This window comes from Lampetra fluviatilis, chromosome 66 (genome assembly GCF_964198595.1).
Source record: "Lampetra fluviatilis chromosome 66, kcLamFluv1.1, whole genome shotgun sequence".
Lineage (NCBI taxonomy): Eukaryota > Metazoa > Chordata > Hyperoartia > Petromyzontiformes > Petromyzontidae > Lampetra > Lampetra fluviatilis.
The window spans coordinates 5,645,767-5,666,294 of record NC_136340.1 but is presented as its reverse complement, the minus strand read 5'-3'; the positions used below and the strand labels follow the sequence as shown (position 1 = coordinate 5,666,294).

The window sequence follows — 20,528 nt, the reverse complement described above, 5'->3', positions numbered from 1 at the left end:
CTTCACGAGTGAGCTATTGAGTGAGCGAGTGAGTTAGTGAGTGAGCTATTGAGTGAGCGAGTGAGTTAGTGAGTGAGCTATTGAGTGAGCGAGTGAGTTAGTGAGTGAGCTATTGAGTGAGCGAGTGAGTTAGTGAGTGAGCTATTGAGTGAGTGAGTGAGCGAGCGAGCGACTTCATGAGTGAGCTATTGAGTGAGCGAGTGAGTTAGTGAGTGAGCTATTGAGTGAGTGAGCGAGTGAGTTAGTGAGTGAGCTATTGAGTGAGTGAGTGAGCGAGCGAGCGACTTCATGAGTGAGCTATTGAGTGAGCGAGTGAGTTAGTGAGTGAGCTATTGAGTGAGCGAGTGAGTTAGTGAGTGAGCTATTGAGTGAGTGAGTGAGCGAGCGAGCGACTTCATGAGTGAGCTATTGAGTGAGCGAGTGAGTTAGTGAGTGAGCTATTGAGTGAGCGAGGTGAGCGAGCGAGCGACTTCATGAGTGAGCTATTGAGTGAGCGAGTGAGTTAGTGAGTGAGCTATTGAGTGAGTGAGTGAGCGAGCGAGCGACTTCATGAGTGAGCTATTGAGTGAGCGAGTGAGTTAGTGAGTGAGCTATTGAGTGAGCGAGTGAGTTAGTGAGTGAGCTATTGAGTGAGTGAGTGAGCGAGCGAGCGACTTCATGAGTGAGCTATTGAGTGAGCGAGTGAGTTAGTGAGTGAGCTATTGAGTGAGCGAGTGAGTTAGTGAGTGAGCTATTGAGTGAGTGAGTGAGCGAGCGAGCGAATGAGTTCATGTGTGAGCTATTGAGTGAGCGAGTGAGTTAGTGAGTGAGCTATTGAGTGAGCGAGTTAGTGAGCTATTGAGTGAGTGAGTGAGCGAGCGAGCGAATGAGTTCATGTGTGAGCTATTGAGTGAGCGAGTGAGTTAGTGAGTGAGCTATTGAGTGAGCGAGTTAGTGAGTGAGCTATTGAGTGAGTGAGTGAGCGAGCGAGCGAGTGAGTTCATGTGTGAGCTATTGAGTGAGCCAGTGAGTTAGTGAGTGAGCTATTGAGTGAGCGAGTTAGTGAGTGAGCTCTTGAGTGAGTGAGTGAGCGAGCGAGCGAGCGAGTGAGTTCATGTGTGAGCTATTGAGTGAGCGAGTGAGTTAGTGAGTGAGCTATTGAGTGAGCGAGTTAGTGAGTGAGCTATTGAGTGAGTGAGTGAGCGAGCGAGCGAGCGACTTCATGAGTGAGCTATTGAGTGAGCGAGTGAGTTAGTGAGTGAGCTATTGAGTGAGCGAGTTAGTGAGTGAGCTATTGAGTGAGTGAGTGAGCGAGCGAGCGAGTGAGTTCATGTGTGAGCTATTGAGTGAGCGAGTGAGTTAGTGAGTGAGCTATTGAGTGAGCGAGTTAGTGAGTGAGCTATTGAGTGAGTGAGTGAGCGAGCGAGCGAGTGAGTTCATGTGTGAGCTATTGAGTGAGCGAGTGAGTTAGTGAGTGAGCTATTGAGTGAGCGAGTTAGTGAGTGAGCTATTGAGTGAGTGAGCGAGCGAGCGAGCGAGTAAGTTCATGTGTGAGCTATTGAGTGAGCGAGTGAGTGACATTGAGTGAGCTAGTGAGTGAGCGAGTGAGTGACATTGATGAGCGAGTGAGTGAGCGAGTGAGCGAGTGAGCTATTGAGTGAGCTGGTGAAGTGAGCGAGTGACATTGAGTGAGCTAGTGAGTGAGCGAGTGAGTGACATTGAGTGAGTGAGTGAGCGAGTGAACTATTGAGTGAGCTAGTGAGTGAAATAGTGAGATAGTGAGTGAGCGAGGAAGCTATTGGGCTAGCATGTGAGTGAGCTTGTGAATGAGCTCGTGAGTGGGCTAGTGAGCGAGTGAGTGAGTGAGCTAGTGAGTGAGATAGTGAGTGAGTGAGATAGCGAGCGAGTGAGCGAGTGAGTGAGATAGTGAGCTACAATGTGAGTTACGGAGCTAGAATGTGAGCGAGTGAGATAGTGAAATAGCGAGTCAGCTAGAGTGTAAGCGAGCAAGTGAGCTATTGAGCTAGTGAGCTCGTGACCTAGCAAATGAGCTAGTGAGTTCGTGAGTTCGTGACCTAGTGAGTGAGCTAGTGAGTTCGTGACCTCGTGACCTAGCGAGTGAGCGAGTGAGTTCGTGACCTCGTGACCTAGCGAGTGAGCGAGTGAGTTCGTGACCTCGTGACCTAGCGAGTGAGCTAGTGAGTTCGTGAGTTTGTGACCTAGCGAGTGAGCTAGTGAGTTCGTGACCTCGTGACCTAGCGAGTGAGCTAGTGAGTTCGTGAGTTTGTGACCTAGCGAGTGAGCTAGTGAGTTCGTGAGTTTGTGACCTAGCGAGTGAGCTAGTGAGTTCGTGAGCTAGCGAGTTCGAGCCCTAGCAAATGAGCGAGTGAGTTCGTGACCTCGTGACCTAGCGAGTGAGCGAGTGAGTTCGTGACCTCGTGACCTAGCGAGTGAACGAGTGAGTTCGTGACCTAGTGAGCTCGTGACCTAGCGAGTGACCTAGTGAGTTCGTGACCTCGCAAGTAACCCAGTGAGTTCGTGACCTAGCGAGTGAGTTTGTGAGCTCGTGACCTAGCGAGTGAGCGAGTGAGTTCGTGACCTCGCAAGTGACCTAGTGACCTCGTGACCTAGCGAGTGATCTAACAAGTTCGTGACGTCGCCAACGAGTGTCCGCCACGCATCCGACGCCTTCCCGATCGACCCGCGGTGCCCGACCGTCATGCCTAGCGACGGGCGCTGCCCCCTCCAACTGCTGCTGCTGCTGCTGCTCACGCAGGGAAGCGTAGCAGCATCATCATCATCAGCAGCACTATCATCATCAGCACTATCATCATCAGCTGAGAGCGCACCATCCCGCACGGCGCCAGCGCCGCAACCGCAGCCGCGCTCAGCGGCCGCCCGCTTCCTGGCCGAGCTGTCAGGCGGCGGGGTCCGTCGCCTCTGGGTCATCAAGGCGCCCCGGCCGACGGACGGGTACTTCCGTCTGATGGAGAGCCTCATGAAGGCCGAGGTCTACTGCGAGCTGGCGGAGAGGCACTTCCACCAACTCGTGTTGTTCGAGAGCGGCGGCGGCGGAGGTGGTGGAGGAGGAGGTGGAGGAGGAGGTGGAGGAGGAGGTGGAGGAGGTGGTGGAGGCGGAGAAGGAGGAACGGACGAGGGGGGCACGACGGTCGAGCACCAAACCGCCGCCGGCATCTCGCGGCGCATCACGGACGAGGGCCGCGTGGTGCGCGCCGGCGTGAGCGCCGAGCTGGTGCCCAGGCTGCTCTCCTACCTGAACTTTGAGAAGGGCAAGTTCGGCATGCTCGTGCTGCGCAAGAACCTGCAGGTGTGACCGCAAGCGACTCCGCAAGCGCGAGAGACGTGGCGAGCGAGCGAGAGAGACGTGGGGAGCGGTGGGGGGTAGCCGTCGGCTGTGGAACCCGACGACCGCGGGTTCGATTCCCGCTCGCGGACAACACGTGTGGCGATTGTCGGAACCGGTCCCGGGGCCTCGACTAGGCCGAGTCGATCTCGAATGAGTAGCTGGTGCGGCAGAGGTCGCAACCGGGTACCCGATACCCGTACCCTACCCGATAACCGGCTACCCGTACCCGGCCGGGTACGGGTAGCCATTTGCGACCCTGGTGCGGCCGGGTACGGGAAGGCCGTGAGTCACTGGTGAGTCACCGTGATTGTCACTCATTTCCCAACGTCTTGTCTCTTCTCACAATTCAAGTTTCCTAGAATCAACCCACCCGCGCCTGCAACATGGCTTCATCCCAGAGGTCGCAATCGGGTACCCGATACCCGTACCCGTACGTAGCCAACCGTGCTGTGAGTGTGTGTTGAACTTCTTTCGCACCGTACGTAACCAACCCTGCTACGTGTGTGTGTGTGTGTGTGTGCCCGTGTGCCCGTGCGCGCGTTGACCTTCAGGTGCAGGAGCGGTACCCCTACCCGGTGAGGCTGGAGGCCATCCTGGAGACAGTGGACCGCCTGCCGGCGCGGCGCGTCGAGAAGTTGCGCCAGCGTGGCTTCGTGGAGCGGTGCAAGGCCGCCGGAGTCGAGGGCCAGGAGGGGGGCGGGGGAGCGGGGGGCCGCGGGGATGGCCGCCTCGCGCCCGGCAGACGAGGTGGTCAGCCGGCGGGGAGGCAGGAGGGTCAACCGGTAGGTAGGCAGGAGAGTCAGCCGGTGGGCAGACAGAATGGTCAACCGGCGGGGAGGCAGGAGGGTCAGCCGGCGGGGAGGCAGGAGGGTCAACCAGTGGGGAGGCAGGAGGGTCAACCAGCGGGGAGGCAGGAGGGTCAACCAGCGGGGAGGCAGGAGGGTCAACCGGCGGGGAGGCAGGAGGGTCAACCAGCGGGGAGGCAGGAGGGTCAACCAGCGGGGAGGCAGGAGGGTCAACCAACGGGGAGGCAGGAGGGTCAGCCGGTAGGTAGGCAGGAGAGTCAGCCGGTGGGCAGACAGAATGGTCAACCGGCGGGGAGGCAGGAGGGTCAACCGGTAGGTAGGCAGGAGAGTCAGCCGGTGGGCAGACAGAATGGTCAACCGGCGGGGAGGCAGGAGGGTCAGCCGGCGGGGAGGCAGGAGGGTCAGCCGGCGGGGAGGCAGGAGGGTCAACCAATGGGCAGACAGAATGGTCAGCCAATAGGAAGGCAGGAGAGCCATCCAATGGGCAGACAAAATGGTCAGCCAGCGGGTAGGCAGGAGGGTCAACCGGCGGGAAGGCAGGAGAGCCAGCTGGTAGGCAAGCAGGAGAGTCAGCCAATGGGCAGACAGAATGGTCAGCCGGTAGGTAGGCAGGACAGCCAGCCAATAGGAAGGCAGGACAGCCAGCCAATAGGAAGGCAGGACAGCCAGCCAATAGGAAGGCAGGACAGCCAGCCAATAGGAAGGCAGGACAGCCAGCCAATAGGAAGGCAGGACAGCCAGCCAATAGGAAGTCAGGAGGGCCACGGCAGCCAGGAGTCCCAGAGCAGGCCGCGGGGACAGCCGGAGGAGGAAGAGGAGGGGGAGAGGGTGGCGGAGAGGAAGGAGATGCTGCGCCGGTTGATCGTCAGCCGGCTAGAGAGGCTACGTGGTGCTGGTGGTGATGGTGATGCTGGTGGTGGTGGTGGTGCTGGTGGTGGTGATGCTGGTGGTGCTGATGGTGGTGGTGCTGGTGGTGCTGGTGGTGGTAACGGCTCTCCCATTATCACAACGCCACCGACGACCACGACAACAACCACAACCACGACGCCACCACCGCCACCGACCACCACCACCACCACCACCACGGCGACGGCGACGACCCGGGAGGTCACGACCGTTCCTCCGGCTCCCACCGCGCCCGCTCGGCCTCGCCCGGCGCCCGTCGCCGCGACGACCGCGAGGGCCTCCGACGACGGCCGCGGCGACGATGGCGACGGACGACGACGAGGAGGAGGAGGAGGTGGAGGAGGTGGAGGAGGTGGAGGAGGTGGGGAGGTCCCCGCGTCGTCTGCGGAGTCGGACGTCGGAGGGGGGGGGGTCGCGAAAGAGGAGCAGGGAGCGAGCCGGGAGGAGGAGGAGGCGGCACAGCCGGAGACGGGCGGGCGACGCGGCGGCGGCGACGGCGGCGAGCGGGAGAAGTCGCCGCACGTCGGCACCGAAGCTTCCACGCGGGTGGACAAGACGAACAAAAAGAAGGTGGAGGAGGAGGTGGCGGTGGCGGTGGCGGTGAACAAAAAGGGGGATAAGGGCGGTGGTGGTGGCGGCGTTGGTGGTGGCGGTGGCGGTGGCGGTGGTGGCGGCGTTGGTGGTGGTGGCGTTGGCGGGATTGGTGGTGGTGGCGTTGGTGGTGGCGGTGGCGGCGTTGGTGGTGGTGGCGTTGGTGGTGGCGTTGGTGGTGGCGGTGGTGGCGTTGGTGGTGGTGGTGGCGGCGGCAAGAGGAAGCCGGCCGCGGGCGTCGCCACCGGCGGCAAGGGCCGTGCCGAGGAGGTGGAGAGACGCACGCCAAGACCACCAGCGCAGGCCAAGCCCGGGGACAGGAGGGCCGGGAAAGGTGGAGGAGGTGGAGGAGGAGGTGGAGGTGGTGGAGGTGGAGGTAAGAAAGCCCCCGCCAAGAAGGAGAAGAAGCGGAAGAAGCCGGAGAGGAAGCCGGCGACGCGTTCGCTCGCCGCCTTCCTGCAGCAGTTCCACAACAAGCGTCGCCTCCTGGTGAGAGACTCACCGCACCCGCCGTGCGAGAGAAGTTCGACACACACTAATATTATAACAATATTCTAACAAGATTTTAATAAAATTATAATACGATTCTAACAAGATTCTCGCTAGATTATAACAGGATTTTAATGAAAGTATAACAAGATTCTAACAAGATTATAACAATATTCTAACGAGATTATAACAAGGTTCTAGCAATATATATTTTGCCACTGGTAAAGGAGATGTCTCATAGTGTAAATGCGTACCCCGAGCTCTCAATGCTCTGATAGTGCGCTGTCTTTGAGTTGTGCGCCTTTTGGCGTCATCTGGTCCAACACCATGTGAGACTAGGCTCTAAGAAAAGCTGTCTCGGGTGTGGACCAATCAACTTCAAGGACAGTGCATATCATTATCATCATCAGAGTTGTTTCTTTTTGTTTGCATCTTGACTGTTTGTGTTGTGGTTATTGCAAACATGATGCCTTGTATAAAGGTGTCCGTTTTTGTACCAGTTAAAAGGGTTATTGCAAACATGATGCCTTGTATAAAGGGGTCAGTTTTTGTACCAGTCGAAAGGGTAAAAACCTCTTACCAAGTTCAACACACACACAGCGCGGTTGGTTACGTACGGTGCGAAAGAAGTTCAACACACACACAGCGCGGTTAGCCAATCAGACACGAGTCCTGGAGCTACCCCTAACATCGCCTCGGCCCCCCCTTCACCCGCCCCCTGAGTCACCCCCCCCCCTCCCTCTCTGGGTCTGTTTTGCATTGGGAAGCTGTTGACGTTGCAAGTCGGGCGCTCTCTCTGAAGATGATGAGTAACACGTGTGCGTGTGTGCGTGTGTGTGTGTGCGTGTGTGTGCGTGTTGGCATGTGTGTGGGCACGTGTGCATGTGTGTGTGCGTGTGTGTGTGCGTGTGTGTGCATGTTGGCATGTGTGTGTGCATGTGTGTGTGTGTGCATATGTGTGTGTGTATGTGGGCATGTGGGCATGTGTGTGCGTGTGGGCACGTGTGCATGTGTGTGTGCGTGTGTGTGTGCGTGTGTGTGCATGTGTGTGTGCGTGTGTGTGTGTGTGCGTGTGTGTGTGTGCATGTTGGCATGTGTGTGTGCATGTGTGTGTGTGTGTGCATATGTGTGTGTGTATGTGGGCATGTGGGCATGTGTGTGCGTGTGGGCACGTGTGCATGTGTGTGTGCGTGTGTGTGTGCGTGTGTGTGTGTGCATGTGTGTGTGTGCGGGCATGTGTGGTTGCATGTGTGTGTGTGTGCGTGTGTGTGCAAGTGTGTGTACGAGTGTGTGCGTGTGGGCATGTGTGTGTGTGCATGTGTGTGTGCGTGTGGGCATGTGTGTGTGTGTGCGTGTGTGTGCAAGTGTGTGTACGTGTGTGTGCGTGTGGGCATGTGTGTGTGTGTGTGCATGTGTGTGTGTGCGTGTGTGTGTGCGTGTGTGTGGGGAGCGGTGGGTGTGGTGGTTAGCGCTACACTGCTCTATGAACCCGACGACCCAAGTTCGATTCCCGCTCACGGCCAACACCACCGGTCCTGGGCCTCCGCTAGGTCGACTTAGCCTCAAATGAGCACCTGGTGTAGCGGTGTGTAGCAAACATCGCCACTGGGGAGACAAAGGCGGCCGGGCGTGGTGTTGGCCACCCACCCCCTCGTGTGCCACAGTGCCGGTAGCCTTCATAGGCGCTCTCTAGCAACACTTGCCCTAAGAGTCTGTTAGAGGCTATACGGGGATCTTTGTCTTTGTGTTTATCTCTACACGAGTCTATGGCTCTCTGTGTGAGTCTACAGCTCTCTGTGTGAGTCTATGGGTCTCTGTGTGAGTCTACGGCTCTCTGTGTGAGTCTACGGCTCTCTGTGTGAGTCTATGGGTCTCTGTGTGAGTCTATGGGTCTCTGTGTGAGTCTACGGCTCTCTGTGTGAGTCTATGGGTCTCTGCGTGAGTCTATGGCTCTCTGTGTGAGTCTACGGGTCTCTGCGTGAGTCTATGGGTCTCTGTGTGAGTCTACGGGTCTCTGTGTGAGTCTACGGCTCTCTGTGTGAGTCTACAGCTCTCTGTGTGAGTCTACGGGTCTCTGTGTGAGTCTATGGGTCTCTCTGTGAGTCTACGGGTCTCTGCGTGAGTCTATGGGTCTCTGTGTGAGTCTACGGGTCTCTGTGTGAGTCTACGGCTCTCTGTGTGAGTCTACAGCTCTCTGTGTGAGTCTACGGGTCTCTGTGTGAGTCTATGGGTCTCTCTGTGAGTCTATGGGTCTCTGTGTGAGTCTATGGGTCTCTGCGTGAGTCTATGGGTCTCTGCGTGAGTCTACGGCTCTCTGTGTGAGTCTACAGCTCTCTGTGTGAGTCTACGGGTCTCTGTGTGAGTCTATGGGTCTCTGCGTGAGTCTATGGGTCTCTGTGTGAGTCTGTGGGTCTCTGTGTGAGTCTATGGTTCTCTGCGTGAGTCTATGGGTCTCTGCATGAGTCTACGGGTCTCTGTGTGAGTCTATGGGTCTTTGCGTGAATCTATGGGTCTCTGTGTGAGTCTATGGGTCTCTGTGTGAGTCTTCGGATCTCTTTGTTAGTCTACTGGTCTCTGTGTGAGTCTATGGGTCTCTGTGTGAGTCTATGGCTCTCTGCGTGAGTCTATGGGTCTCTGTGTGAGTCTGTGGGTCTCTGTGTGAGTCTGTGGGTCTCTGTGTGAGTCTATGGGTCTCTGCGTGAGTCTACGGCTCTCTGTGTGAGTCTACGGGTCTCTGCGTGAGTCTACGGCTCTCTGTGTGAGTCTATCAGTCTCTGCATGAGTCTATGGGTCTCTGTGTAAGTGTCCGAGTCTACGGGTCTCTGTGTGAGTCTACGGCTCTCTGTGTGAGTCTACGTCTCTGCGTGAGTCTATGGGTCTCTGCGTGTGAGTCTATGGGTCTCTCTGTGTGAGACTACGGGTCTCTGAGTGAGTATATGGCTCTCTGCGTGAGTCTATGGGTCTCTGCGTGAGTCTATGGGTCTCTCTGTGCGAGTCTACGGGTCTCTGAGTGAGTATATGGCTCTCTGCGTGAGTCTATGGGTCTCTGCGTGAGTCTATGGGTCTCTGTGTGAGTCTGTGGGTCTCTTTGTGAATCTATGGGTCTCTGTGTGAGTCTGTGGGTCTCTGTGTGAGTCTATGGCTCTCTGCGTGAGTCTATGGCTCTCTGTGTAAGTCTATAGGTCTCTGTGTGAGTCTATGGGTCTGTCTATGGGTCTCTGTGTGAGTCTACGGATCTCTTTGTGAGACTATGGGTCTCTGCATGAGTCTATCAGTCTCTGTGTGTGAGTCTAGGCTCTCTGTGTGAGTCTACGGCTCTCTGTGTGAGTCTACGGGTCTCTGTGTGAGTCTATGGGTCTGTCTATGGGTCTCTGTGTGAGTCTACGGATCTCTTTGTGAGTCTACGGGTCTCTGCATGAGTCTATCAGTCTCTGTGTGTGAGTCTATCAGTCTCTGTGTGAGTCTACAGGTCTCTGTGTGAGTCTACGGCTCTCTGTGTGAGTCTACGGGTCTCTGTGCGAGTCTCTGTGTGAGTCTACGTCTCTGTGTGTGAGTCTACGTCTCTCTGTGCGACTCCACTGCATCTCTGACTGCGCGATTGTCGGATCTTCGCCCCCTCCCACCCCCGGTCCGCCTCTCTCCGGCGTGTTCCTCCTCCGGCAGCTACTGACCGCCCCGAGTGAGCGCAGCGCCATGTACTCGCAGCAACGCGACGAGTACCTGGAGCACGTGTGCCGGATGGCGCTTCGCAAGATCACCATCCTCACCATGATCGGCAACCTGACCTCCAGCTCCTTCCGCATGGACCACTACCAGATGGGTGGGCGCGGCCGCGTGAACCGGGCGGCGTAAACCGCGTGACTTAGACCACTTGACATGAACCACGTAGCATAAACGACTTGCACGTACGTACACACTACCAATGCGCACACAACAACAACAACAACCGCCATTCGCCACTAAGTGGCAGTGACGTCACCACGACGCTTGTGCCAGGCCATGTGCACGTTGAGGCTGCCACGTGAAGTGTCGAACGCCCGCTGGCAGGAGGTCACGGGGCAGACCCAGGTGCCACGGGTCGACTGACTGAGATGACCGAGATGACTGGCTGATGCACCACCTGTGTCCCCTACTGTGCCAACTTGCTGTGCTTTAGCCACCCGGCGCTCCGCTCGTTGTTGTGAGCGTCACTCCTCCGCCCTCCGTTGTTGTTGGAGGGCGACTGCCTCCAACTGCCCAGTATCAGCGTCCTTCACGAGCCTCCTGCAAAGAGGCCGATCTTGACACCGCTGGTACCGGTCATCGGCAAGTCCACTCAGCTCCACGTCCTCCTGTACCACATCACTCCATCTCTTCTCTAGCCCGTGCCGCGCCCGTTTAGCCCCCTCGATCCGGCCGAACAAAAGCTGTTTAGGCATGCGGTGGCTGGGCATGCGGGCTACATGACCCAGCCAAAGCAGCCTTGCCTGCCGGAGGAGCTCACCGATAGGACTTTGTCCAGATCTTTCGAGGATTTGTGAGCTCCTCACACAATCCAGCCTGGTTGAACCCAGGATTGATCGTAGGCAGGCCAGCCTAAATGTTTATAATCGGCGACGATGCTCCATTAGGGGGGTCCACGTTTCGCAAGCGTAGAGAAGGGAGGAAATGACCGTGGCCGAGAAGACCCGAAGCTTCGTGCGGAGCGACAGACCAGGCAGCTTCCACACAGCGTTACGCAACCGATGAAAAGATATTGCCGCTCGACTGATTCAGAGTGAAACCTCTGCTCTTAAACCGGAGCCGGTCATGAGCACACTGCCCAGGTATGGGAAACTCTCCACTCTCTCCACAACTGCCCCATCACCGATTGGGAGTTGTGCGGGTGGAGTGGCGGATGGTACAAAATACCCAGGCAGGTGCTTCGCTTTGGTGGGGCTGATGGTAAAGCCCCACCTCTTAGTGGCACGCTCCAGTTTCAGCAGCAGCGTCTCCAACTCCTCCTCTGAGTGAGCCGCAATTACCAGGTCGTCGGCATACATAACGTGGTTGACCAATAGGGAGCCATCCCTTGACCACACCCGAGCATCGATCAGCCTCCCATTGTATCTGTACCAGATGGAAATTCCACCGGTACAGCTACTGAAGGCTTCATGAACTACGTGGTCGAAATAGATGTTTAATAATGTGGGAGCCAGAGAACAACCCTGTCGCACCCCAAGGTGTACAGGGAATGGCTCTGACTCCCGGCCACGTAGTTTTACCCGGGCCTGCTCACCATCATGAAGGTCCTTAATGAGCATGAGCAGAGGGTCAGGGACTCCAAAAGCACGAAGAACAACCCAGAGCCCAGGCCTACTGATGGTATTGACCAGGTTAATAAAGCAGAGATGTAGGTCTTGTTGGAATTCCCTACACCTCTGCTATAGCAGACGGACAGAAAATATGGCATCTGTGCAGGACCGCCCTTTCCTGAAACCGCATGCCGAGCAAGGCGATGTTGAATAATCCTTGCCAGGACCTTTCCCGGCACACTGAGGAGTGAGATGCCCCTGTAGTTGTTACAGTCTGTGCGGTCCACCTTCTTAAAGAGGGGGACAACCAGGGCATCCTTCCAATCCTGCGGAACCTGTCCAGTGGTCCAGACTGTTGTTATGATGTCATGTAGGGCAGTCTGCGCACAAACGCCACCCTCCCTTAGCATTTCGCTAGGGAGATCATCTCTGCCCGGTGCCTTTCCTGGTCTCAGACTCCGGATCGCCCTCAGTACTTCCTCATCAGATGGCACCTCAGCCAGCCACTCACAGGGGGTGACTTCTTCCAATATTTGAGGCACCGCAGCCTCAGCAGGGTCATCCCCACTTTGTCCCACGATGTTTTCCAGGCTGAGGGATTTCCCCTCCCCCAGGACCTCACAGAAATGCTCAGCAAATCTGCAAACCTGTTCCTGGAGGTCGGAGATTGGATCACCGTTCTTTCCCCTAATGATGGTAATTGGTGTGGCGCTGCAGGTTTCTTTTTTGATGGAGTTAAAGAGCGATTTGTAATCACGGGCCACTGAGGCAGACTCCATCTCCTCAGCAACCCGCGACCACCAACCATCTTTGCAGCGCCTCACGGCTCTCCGAACCTCCGAGCGAAGGCTGCGGTAAGCCTCCTCATTCTCTGATGTGGGATGCTGTAGACAATTAGTGGGCCTGTCGCTTTTTCTCATCCAGCCTGAATAACTCGTCTGTCAGCCAGGGTTTCTGGGGAGGTCTGGACTGTGTACCCAAAGCAATCATTGCAACTGCATGACTCACAGTCCTAAACCTCGCCCATTTACCCTCGACATCAGGAGGAGTGGGGGACGATGCCAACCCCAGCCGCAAGAGATGATGAAATTCTCGCTTGCAACTTCCATCAGCTAGCTGAGACCAGGCCACCTTAGGTTGGAATGGGGTCCTGGGTGTACACCCACCACCGGAGTGGAAGAATGGCAGGCGCATCTTACAGATGACAAATCGATGGTCAGAGGGCAGATAAGCTCCACGGTAGGTCCTGGTGTCAAGGACATGGGCTCGCATCCGCTGGTCCATCACTATGTAGTCCAGCAGATGTTCTTGCCTGGACGCGGCATGCATCGATGATGTTGTGTGGATGCGACGATGCCGGAACAGCGTGTTGGTAATTACAAGCCCATGGGCTGCACAAAAATCTAGCAGCCTCCGACCGTTGTTATTGAGCTGATCTGGCCCATGCCTTCCAATCACTCCAGACCAGGTGCCAGCATCATGACCAACTCGGGCATTGAAGTCACCCAACAGGATGACTCTATCCCGAGTGGCCACTTTAGCCAGCACCTGTGACAGGAGGTCATAGAAGGCATCTGACTCATCGGCCTTGCCTGCATCCCTCCACAGATGTTCGTCTTCGGTGGGGACATACGTAACCACGACCACCACTCCTCGCCTCTGGTTGATGGGAGGTGAGCCCAAAGTGGCCTGGGGCTAACAGCTTCCCACACCTCACCGCCACGCTCCCACGTCCCCTTCATTCTTTTGTTCAGAAGAAGAACCACACCCTGTTGTTTGGCAGTCTCCTGCCCCGAGTAGAGGACTGTCCACCCCTCATGGTGGCAGGAGCCAGAGCCGGTCCACCGGACCTCCTGAATGCCACAGAGATCCAGGCGGTACCGGTCCAGCTCCCGACAGAGGAGTGGCAGCCTCTCCTCCGCAGTGAGCGTTCGAACATTCCACGTGGCCACACTTAGTGGCTTTTCGTTGATTCTGGAGGAGCCCCGAGGGTAAGGATTCAATCTCCTGGCTCCGCCAGATGGAGTTTGGCCAGGAGACGTCATTGACGCCTGTCCCCCCGGGGCCTCCGGCACAAGCTTATTAATTAGCTGTTCTCCACGTGGTTTAGTGGTGATGTATTGAAGGTGGAGGTGTTACCAGCCCCTCGTACCCGTCCAGAGCCCCCATTTAGCCGCTGTGGTGGTCACAAACGCCCTGAGGGGAGAGGCCAATCGGAATTGGCCCGCCCCCCCCCACAGCACTGTCCACGACAGCGTTGCCCGTCCGGCACCACGGGGAGGTAGGGGGTTGTTTTTGCCGGACACACGTACAATGTACGTACACACGTACGTACACACATACGTACACACATACAATGTACGTACACACGTACGTACACACACACAATGTACCTACACACACACAACGTACGTGCACACACACAACGTACGTGCCGGTGATCGACGGTGATTGACGGTGATTGTCGCTTTCCCCTTCCGCGGCAGAGAACGAGAAGTCGCTGCGGGTCAGCGAGGCTCTTCGCCCCGACCTCGTGCTGGAGCTTCGCAAGGAGTTTGGGATGACCTACAACCACTTCTTCATGGTGCTCACCGACCTGGACATGAAGGTCAAGGTACGCGCGGTGTGACCGTGGTGGTGGTGGCGGTGGTGGCGGTGGTGGTGGTGGTCCTGGGTCCAGAGTGTGTCATCCCCCCCCACTCATCACGTGTCCCCCCCCCACTCATCACGTGTCCCCCCCCCACTCATCACGTGTCCCCCCCCCCACTCATCACGTGTCCCCCCCCCACTCATCACGTGTCCCCCCCCCCCCACTCATCACGTGTCCCCCCCCCCCACTCATCACGTGTCCCCCCCCCACTCATCACGTGCCCCCCCCCCACTCATCACGTGTCCTCCCCCCACTCATCACGTGTCCCCCCCCCACTCATCACGTGTCCCCCCCCCCCACTCATCACGTGTCCCCCCCCCCCACTCATCACGTGCCCCCCCCCCACTCATCACGTGTCCCCCCCCCCGCTCATCACGTGTCCCCCGCCCCCCACTCATCACGTGTCCCCCCCCCACTCATCACGTGTCCCCCCCTCACTCATCACGTGTCCCCCCCTCACTCATCACGTGTCCCCCCCCCCCCCACTCATCACGTGTCCCCCCCCCCCACTCATCACGTGTCCCCCCCCCCCACTCATCACGTGTCCCCCCCTCACTCATCACGTGTCCCCCCCCCCACTCATCACGTGTCCCCCCCCCCCACTCATCACGTGACCCCCCCCCACTCATCACGTGTCCCCCCCCCACTCATCACGTGTCCCCCCCCCCACTCATCACGTGTCCCCCCCTCACTCATCACGTGTCCCCCCCTCACTCATCACGTGTCCCCCCCCCCACTCATCACGTGTCCCCCCCCCCCCACTCATCACGTGTCCCCCCCCCCCACTCATCACGTGTCCCCCCCTCACTCATCACGTGTCCCCCCCCCCCACTCATCACGTGACCCCCCCCACTCATCACGTGTCCCCCCCTCACTCATCACGTGTCCCCCCCCCCCCACTCATCACGTGTCCCCCCCCCCACTCATCACGTGTCCCCCCCCCACTCATCACGTGTCCCCCCCCCACTCATCACGTGTCCCCCCCCCACTCATCACGTGTCCCCCCCCCCCACTCATCACGTGTCCCCCCCCTACTCATCACGTGTCCCCCCCCCCACTCATCACGTGTGTCCCCCCCCACTCATCACGTGTCCCCCCCCCTACTCATCACGTGTCCCCCCCCCCACTCATCACGTGTCCCCCCCCCCTCACTCATCACGTGTCCCCCCCCCACTCATCACGTGTCCCCCCCCACTCATCACGTGTCCCCCCCCCACTCATCACGTGTCCCCCCCCCTCACTCATCACGTGTCCCCCCCCCCACTCATCACGTGTTCCCCCCCCCACTCATCACGTGTCCCCCCCCCCCTCACTCATCACGTGACCCCCCCCCCCCCCCTCAGCAATACTACGAGGTACCGATCGCGATGGCGGCCGTGTTTGCGCTGGTGGACACGTTCCCGTCGCGCCTGCGGGAGATGGAGCGAGAGAAGCGCGAGGGGAGCTCCTGCACCCAGGAGGATCGCCCCCTACGCTCCCTCGAGAACTTCCTCGCCCGGTGAGAGCCCCTCCCCCTCGCCCCCCGGTGAGCCCCTCCCCCTCGGTGAGCCCCTCGCCCCCCGGTGAGCCCCTCCCCCTCACCCCCCGGTGAGCCCCTCCCCCTCGCCCCCCAGTGAGCCCCTCCCCCTCGGTGAGCCCCTCGCCCCCCGGTGAGCCCCTCCCCCTCCCCCCCAGTGAGCCCCTCCCCCTCGCCCCCCGGTGAGCCCCCCTCGGTGAGCCCCTCGCCCCCCGGTGAGCCCCTCCCCCTCCCCCCCGGTGAGCCCCTCCCCCTCGCCCCCCGGTGAGCCCCTCCCCCTCGGTGAGCCCCTCGCCCCCCGGTGAGCCCCCCTCGGTGAGCCCCTCGCCCCCCGGTGAGCCCCTCCCCCTCCCCCCCGGTGAGCCCCTCCCCCTCGCCCCCCGGTGAGCCCCTCCCCCTCGCCCCCCAGTGAGCCCCTCCCCCTCGGTGAGCCCCTCGCCCCCCGGTGAGCCCCTCCCCCTCACCCCCCGGTGAGCCCCTCCCCCTCGCCCCCCGGTGAGCCCCTCCCCCTCGCCCCCCGGTGAGCCCCTCCCCCTCGCCCCCCGGTGACCCCCCTCCCTCGGTGAGCCCCTCGCCCCCGGTGAGCCCCTCCCCCTCCCCCCCGGTGAGCCCCTCCCCCTCGCCCCCCGGTGAGCCCCTCCCCCTCGCCCCCCAGTGAGCCCCTCCCCCTCGGTGAGCCCCTCGCCCCCCGGTGAGCCCCTCCCCCTCACCCCCCGGTGAGCCCCTCCCCCTGGCCCCCCGGTGAGCCCCTCCCCCTCGCCCCCCAGTGAGCCCCTCCCCCTCGCCCCCCAGTGAGCCCCTCCCCCTCGGTGAGCCCCTCACCCCCCGGTGAGCCCATCCCCCTCGCCCCCCGCGACGGAGGAGAGGTTGCCGGTGTCTACACCTTGAACTCTGCACCTTGAACTCTTCACCTTGAACTCTGCACTTTGAACTCTGCACCTTTGAGCTCTTCACCTTGAACTCTGCACCTTGAACTCTGCACCTTTGAGCTCTTCGCCTTGAACTCTGCACCTTGAACTCTGCACATTGAACTCTGCACTTTGAACTCTGCACCTTTGAACTCTGCACCTTTGAACTCTTCACCTTGAACTCTGCACCTTGAACTCTGCACATTGAACTCTTCACCTTGGCCACGTGTCCAGCGCAGCGGCGGTGGTGGTCGCGCTGTGACACGTCACGGTGGCCAGCAGATGTTGACTACCTCGCCTGGTACACAGGAGGTCGTGGGTTCAATCCCAGACACTGAGAGATGTTGACTACCTCGCCTGGTACGCAGGAGGTCGTGGGTTCAATCCCAGACACTGAGAGATGTTGACTACCTCGCCTGGTACGCAGGAGGTCGTGGGTTCAATCCCAGACACTGAGAGATGTTGACTACCTCGCCTGGTACGCAGGAGGTCGTGGGTTCAATCCCAGACACTGAGAGATGTTGACTACCTCGCCTGGTACACAGGAGGTCGTGGGTTCAATCCCGACCCCTCCACATTTAGAATCAACGTCAAGCATTCACACTATTTGGCTGCAATCAATTTCCTCCGTATGTATCTGTATGCACGTTGAACTTCTTTCGCACCGTACGTAGCCAACTGTGCTGTGTGTGTGTGTGTCTGTGTGTGTGTCTGTGTGTATGTCTGTGTGTGTGTCTGTGTGTGTGTCTGTGTGTGTCTGTGTGTGTGTGTTGAACTTCTTTCACACCGTACGTGGGCCCCGACAGATTCCGCTGGCGACGTCGTCTCTTCGTGATCTCGAGCCCCTCGGACGAGGACTGGAGCTACCAGCAGCAGCTGTACTCACTCAGCGGGCAGGCCTGCAACCTCGGTAGCCAGGGGGTGACCACCACCACACTCGCTCACTCACTCGCTCACTCGCTCGCTCACTCACTCGCTCACTCACTCGCTCACTCACTCGCTCACTCACTCACTCACTCTCGACTGGAGCTACCAGCAGCAGCTGTACTCACTCAGCGGGCAGGCCTGCAACCTCGGTAGCCAGGGGGTGACCACCACCACACTCGCTCACTCACTCGCTCACTCACTCACTCACTCTGGACTGGAGCTACCAGCAGCAGCTGTACTCACTCAGCGGGCAGGCCTGCAACCTCGGTAGACAGGGGGTGACCACCACACTCGCTCACTCGCTCGCTCACTCACTCGCTCACTCACTCGCTCACTCACTCACTCTGGACTGGAGCTACCAGCAGCAGCTGTACTCACTCAGCGGGCAGGCCTGCAACCTCGGTAGACAGGGGGTGACCACCACACTCGCTCACTCGCTCGCTCACTCGCTCGCTCACTCACTCGCTCACTCACTCGCTCACTCTGGACTGGAGCTACCAGCAGCAGCTGTACTCACTCAGCGGGCAGGCCTGCAACCTCGGTAGACAGGGGGTGACCACCACCACACTCGCTCACTCACTCGCTCACTCACTCGCTCACTCACTCGCTCACTCACTCGCTCACTCACTCGCTCACTCACTCGCTCACTCACTCGCTCACTCACTCGCTCACTCACTCGCTCACTCTGGACTGGAGCTACCAGCAGCAGCTGTACTCACTCAGCGGGCAGGCCTGCAACCTCGGTAGCCAGTGGGCGACCACCACACTCACTCACTCGCTCGCTCACTCGCTCGCTCACTCACTCACTCACTCGCTCGCTCACTCGCTCAATCACTCGCTCGCTTTCTCACTCGCTCTCTCACTCGCTCACTCGCTCACTCACTCACTCGTTCATTCGCTCACACACTCGCTCACTCGCTCACTCACTCACTCACTCGCTCGCTCACTCGCTCGCTGTCTCACTCACTCACTCGCTCACTCACTCACTATCTCACTCACTAACTCGCTCACTCTCTCACTCACTCGCTCGCTCGCTCACTCACTCGCTCACTAACTCGCTCGCTCACTCTCTCACTAACTCGCACGCTCACTCACTCGTTCCCTCACTAACTCGTTTGCTCACTCGCTCGCTCCCTCACTCGCTCACTCGCTCTCTCACTAACTCGCTCGCTCGCTCACTCGCTCGCTCCCTCACTCGCTCGCTCACTCACTCGCTCACTCAATCGCTCTCTCACTCACTCACTCGCTCTTTCACTCACTCGCTCCCTCGCTGTCTCACTATCTCACTCGCTCGCTCCCTCACTGTCTCACTCACTATCTCGCTCTCTCACTCGCTCGCTCTCTCACTCGCTACCTCACTAACTCGCTTGCTCCCTCGCTCGCTCCCTCGCTCAGTAACTCATTCACTCCCTCGCGAACTGGCTGGCTCGCTCGCTCCCTCACTCGCTCTCTCGCTTACTCACTCGCTCCCTCCCTCGCTCTCTCGCTCGCTAACTCGCTCACGAACTGGCTCCCTCACTCACTAACTGGCTCACTCCCTCACTCGCTCGCTAACTGGCTCCCTCGCTCGCTAACTCACTCACTCGCTCGCTAACACTTCGCCACGCACACACACACACACACCCACACACACACCGCCACACACACACACAAAGACAATGGATTTCCCATGTATGTGTGTATCTTCAACTTTTTTCACACCGTACACACACACACACAAAGACAGAGAGATGCCCCGTGTAGCCTGTGTAGCGCCCTAGATGGGCCACACTTACCATCTAGGGCAGGATCCCACACACCTAAGCCCCTCGGCGACCCCAACGGGGGAGGGGGGGGGGCTGCGTGGGATCTAGGATCCCACGCAGCCCCCCCCCCTCGATGAGCAAGTGGCATGAAAGGGCACCTCCCCAGCCGATCTGGACCCAGTTGAAGGCCGAAGCCGCAGAGATGCGAGGTAGGGCCCTGAGACCCCCAGCCCCGCTGTGCTTACCAGGGCCGGGACTCCTCTGTGCGGCTCAGCGGTGAGACGCTGGGAAACCCCGGCCCGACGTCCTTGTAGCAGAGGGTCGCAACCGGGTCACCCGATACCCGTACCCTACCCGATACCCGGCTACCCGTACCCGGCCGGGTACGGGTAGGCCGTGAGTCACTGGTGAGTCACCGTTTGTCACTCATTTCCCAACGTCTTGTCTCTTCTCACGATTCAAGTTCCTAGAATCAACCCACCCGCGCCTGCAACATGGCTTCATCCCAGAGGTCGCAATCAGGTACCCGATACCCGTACCCTACCTGATACCCAGCCCTGAGGCAGTGACTCACCCAGACAGCGGTGTAGGAGGACCATGAGTCTAGTTCTGTGTCAGGGTGAGTCAGCCCTGAGGCAGTGACTCACCCAGACAGCGGTGCAGGAGGACCCTGAGTCTAGTTCTGTGTCAGGGTGAGTCAGTCCAGAGGCAGTGACTCACCCAGAAAGCGGTGCAGGAGGACCCTGAGTCTAGTTCTGTGTCAGGGTGAGTCAGTCTGTAGGCAGTGGCTCACCCAGACAGCGGTGCAGGAGGACCCTGAGTCTAGTTCTGTGTCAGGGTGAGTCAGTCCAGAGGCAGTGACTCACCCAGAAAGCGGTGCAGGAGGACCCTGAGTCTAGTTCTGTGTCAAGGTGAGTCAGCCCTGAGGCAGTGGCTCACCCAGACAGCGGTACTGTAGGACTATAACCCAGAGTATTCATGGACTGCACTGCCGAGCGTGGTGGCTTAATGAATAGAGTTGCCTTCAAGAACTGTCTCCGACGTCTCCTGAATCCACACCAGAGGTCGCAAACGGGTTTTGATTCCTTACCCGTACCCGTACCCGGCCGGGTATCGGGTAGGGTACGGGTATCGGGTACCCGATTGCGACCTCTGGGATGAAGCCATGTTGCAGGCGCGGGTGGGTTGATTCTAGGAACTTGAATTGTGAGAAGAGACAAGACGTTGGGAAACGAGTGACAAACGGTGACTCATCAGTGACTCACGGCCTACCCGTACCCGTACCCGGCCGCACCAGGGTCGCAAACGGCTACCCGGCTACCCGTACCCGGCCGGGTAGCCGGGTATCGGGTACGGGTATCGGGTACCCGG

At 58.9% G+C, this 20,528-nt stretch overlaps 1 protein-coding gene across 1 annotated transcript in view; it reads left to right on the top strand.

Moving 5' to 3' along the window:
* Nucleotides 1–240: 240 nt before the first annotated feature.
* LOC144952150 (uncharacterized) overlaps nucleotides 241–20,528 on the top strand; it is a 23,010-nt gene continuing 2,722 nt past the window's right edge. The window contains exons 1-9 of the mRNA XM_078882554.1: nucleotides 241–3,065; nucleotides 3,177–3,307; nucleotides 3,898–5,374; nucleotides 5,462–5,658; nucleotides 5,728–6,138; nucleotides 9,802–9,958; nucleotides 13,898–14,025; nucleotides 15,405–15,559; nucleotides 17,292–17,395. Of these exons, the coding sequence (XP_078738680.1) occupies nucleotides 2,699–3,065; nucleotides 3,177–3,307; nucleotides 3,898–5,374; nucleotides 5,462–5,658; nucleotides 5,728–6,138; nucleotides 9,802–9,958; nucleotides 13,898–14,025; nucleotides 15,405–15,559; nucleotides 17,292–17,395 (3,127 nt within the window). The 5' untranslated portion in view covers nucleotides 241–2,698. The remainder of the gene's footprint in view (nucleotides 3,066–3,176; nucleotides 3,308–3,897; nucleotides 5,375–5,461; nucleotides 5,659–5,727; nucleotides 6,139–9,801; nucleotides 9,959–13,897; nucleotides 14,026–15,404; nucleotides 15,560–17,291; nucleotides 17,396–20,528) is intronic.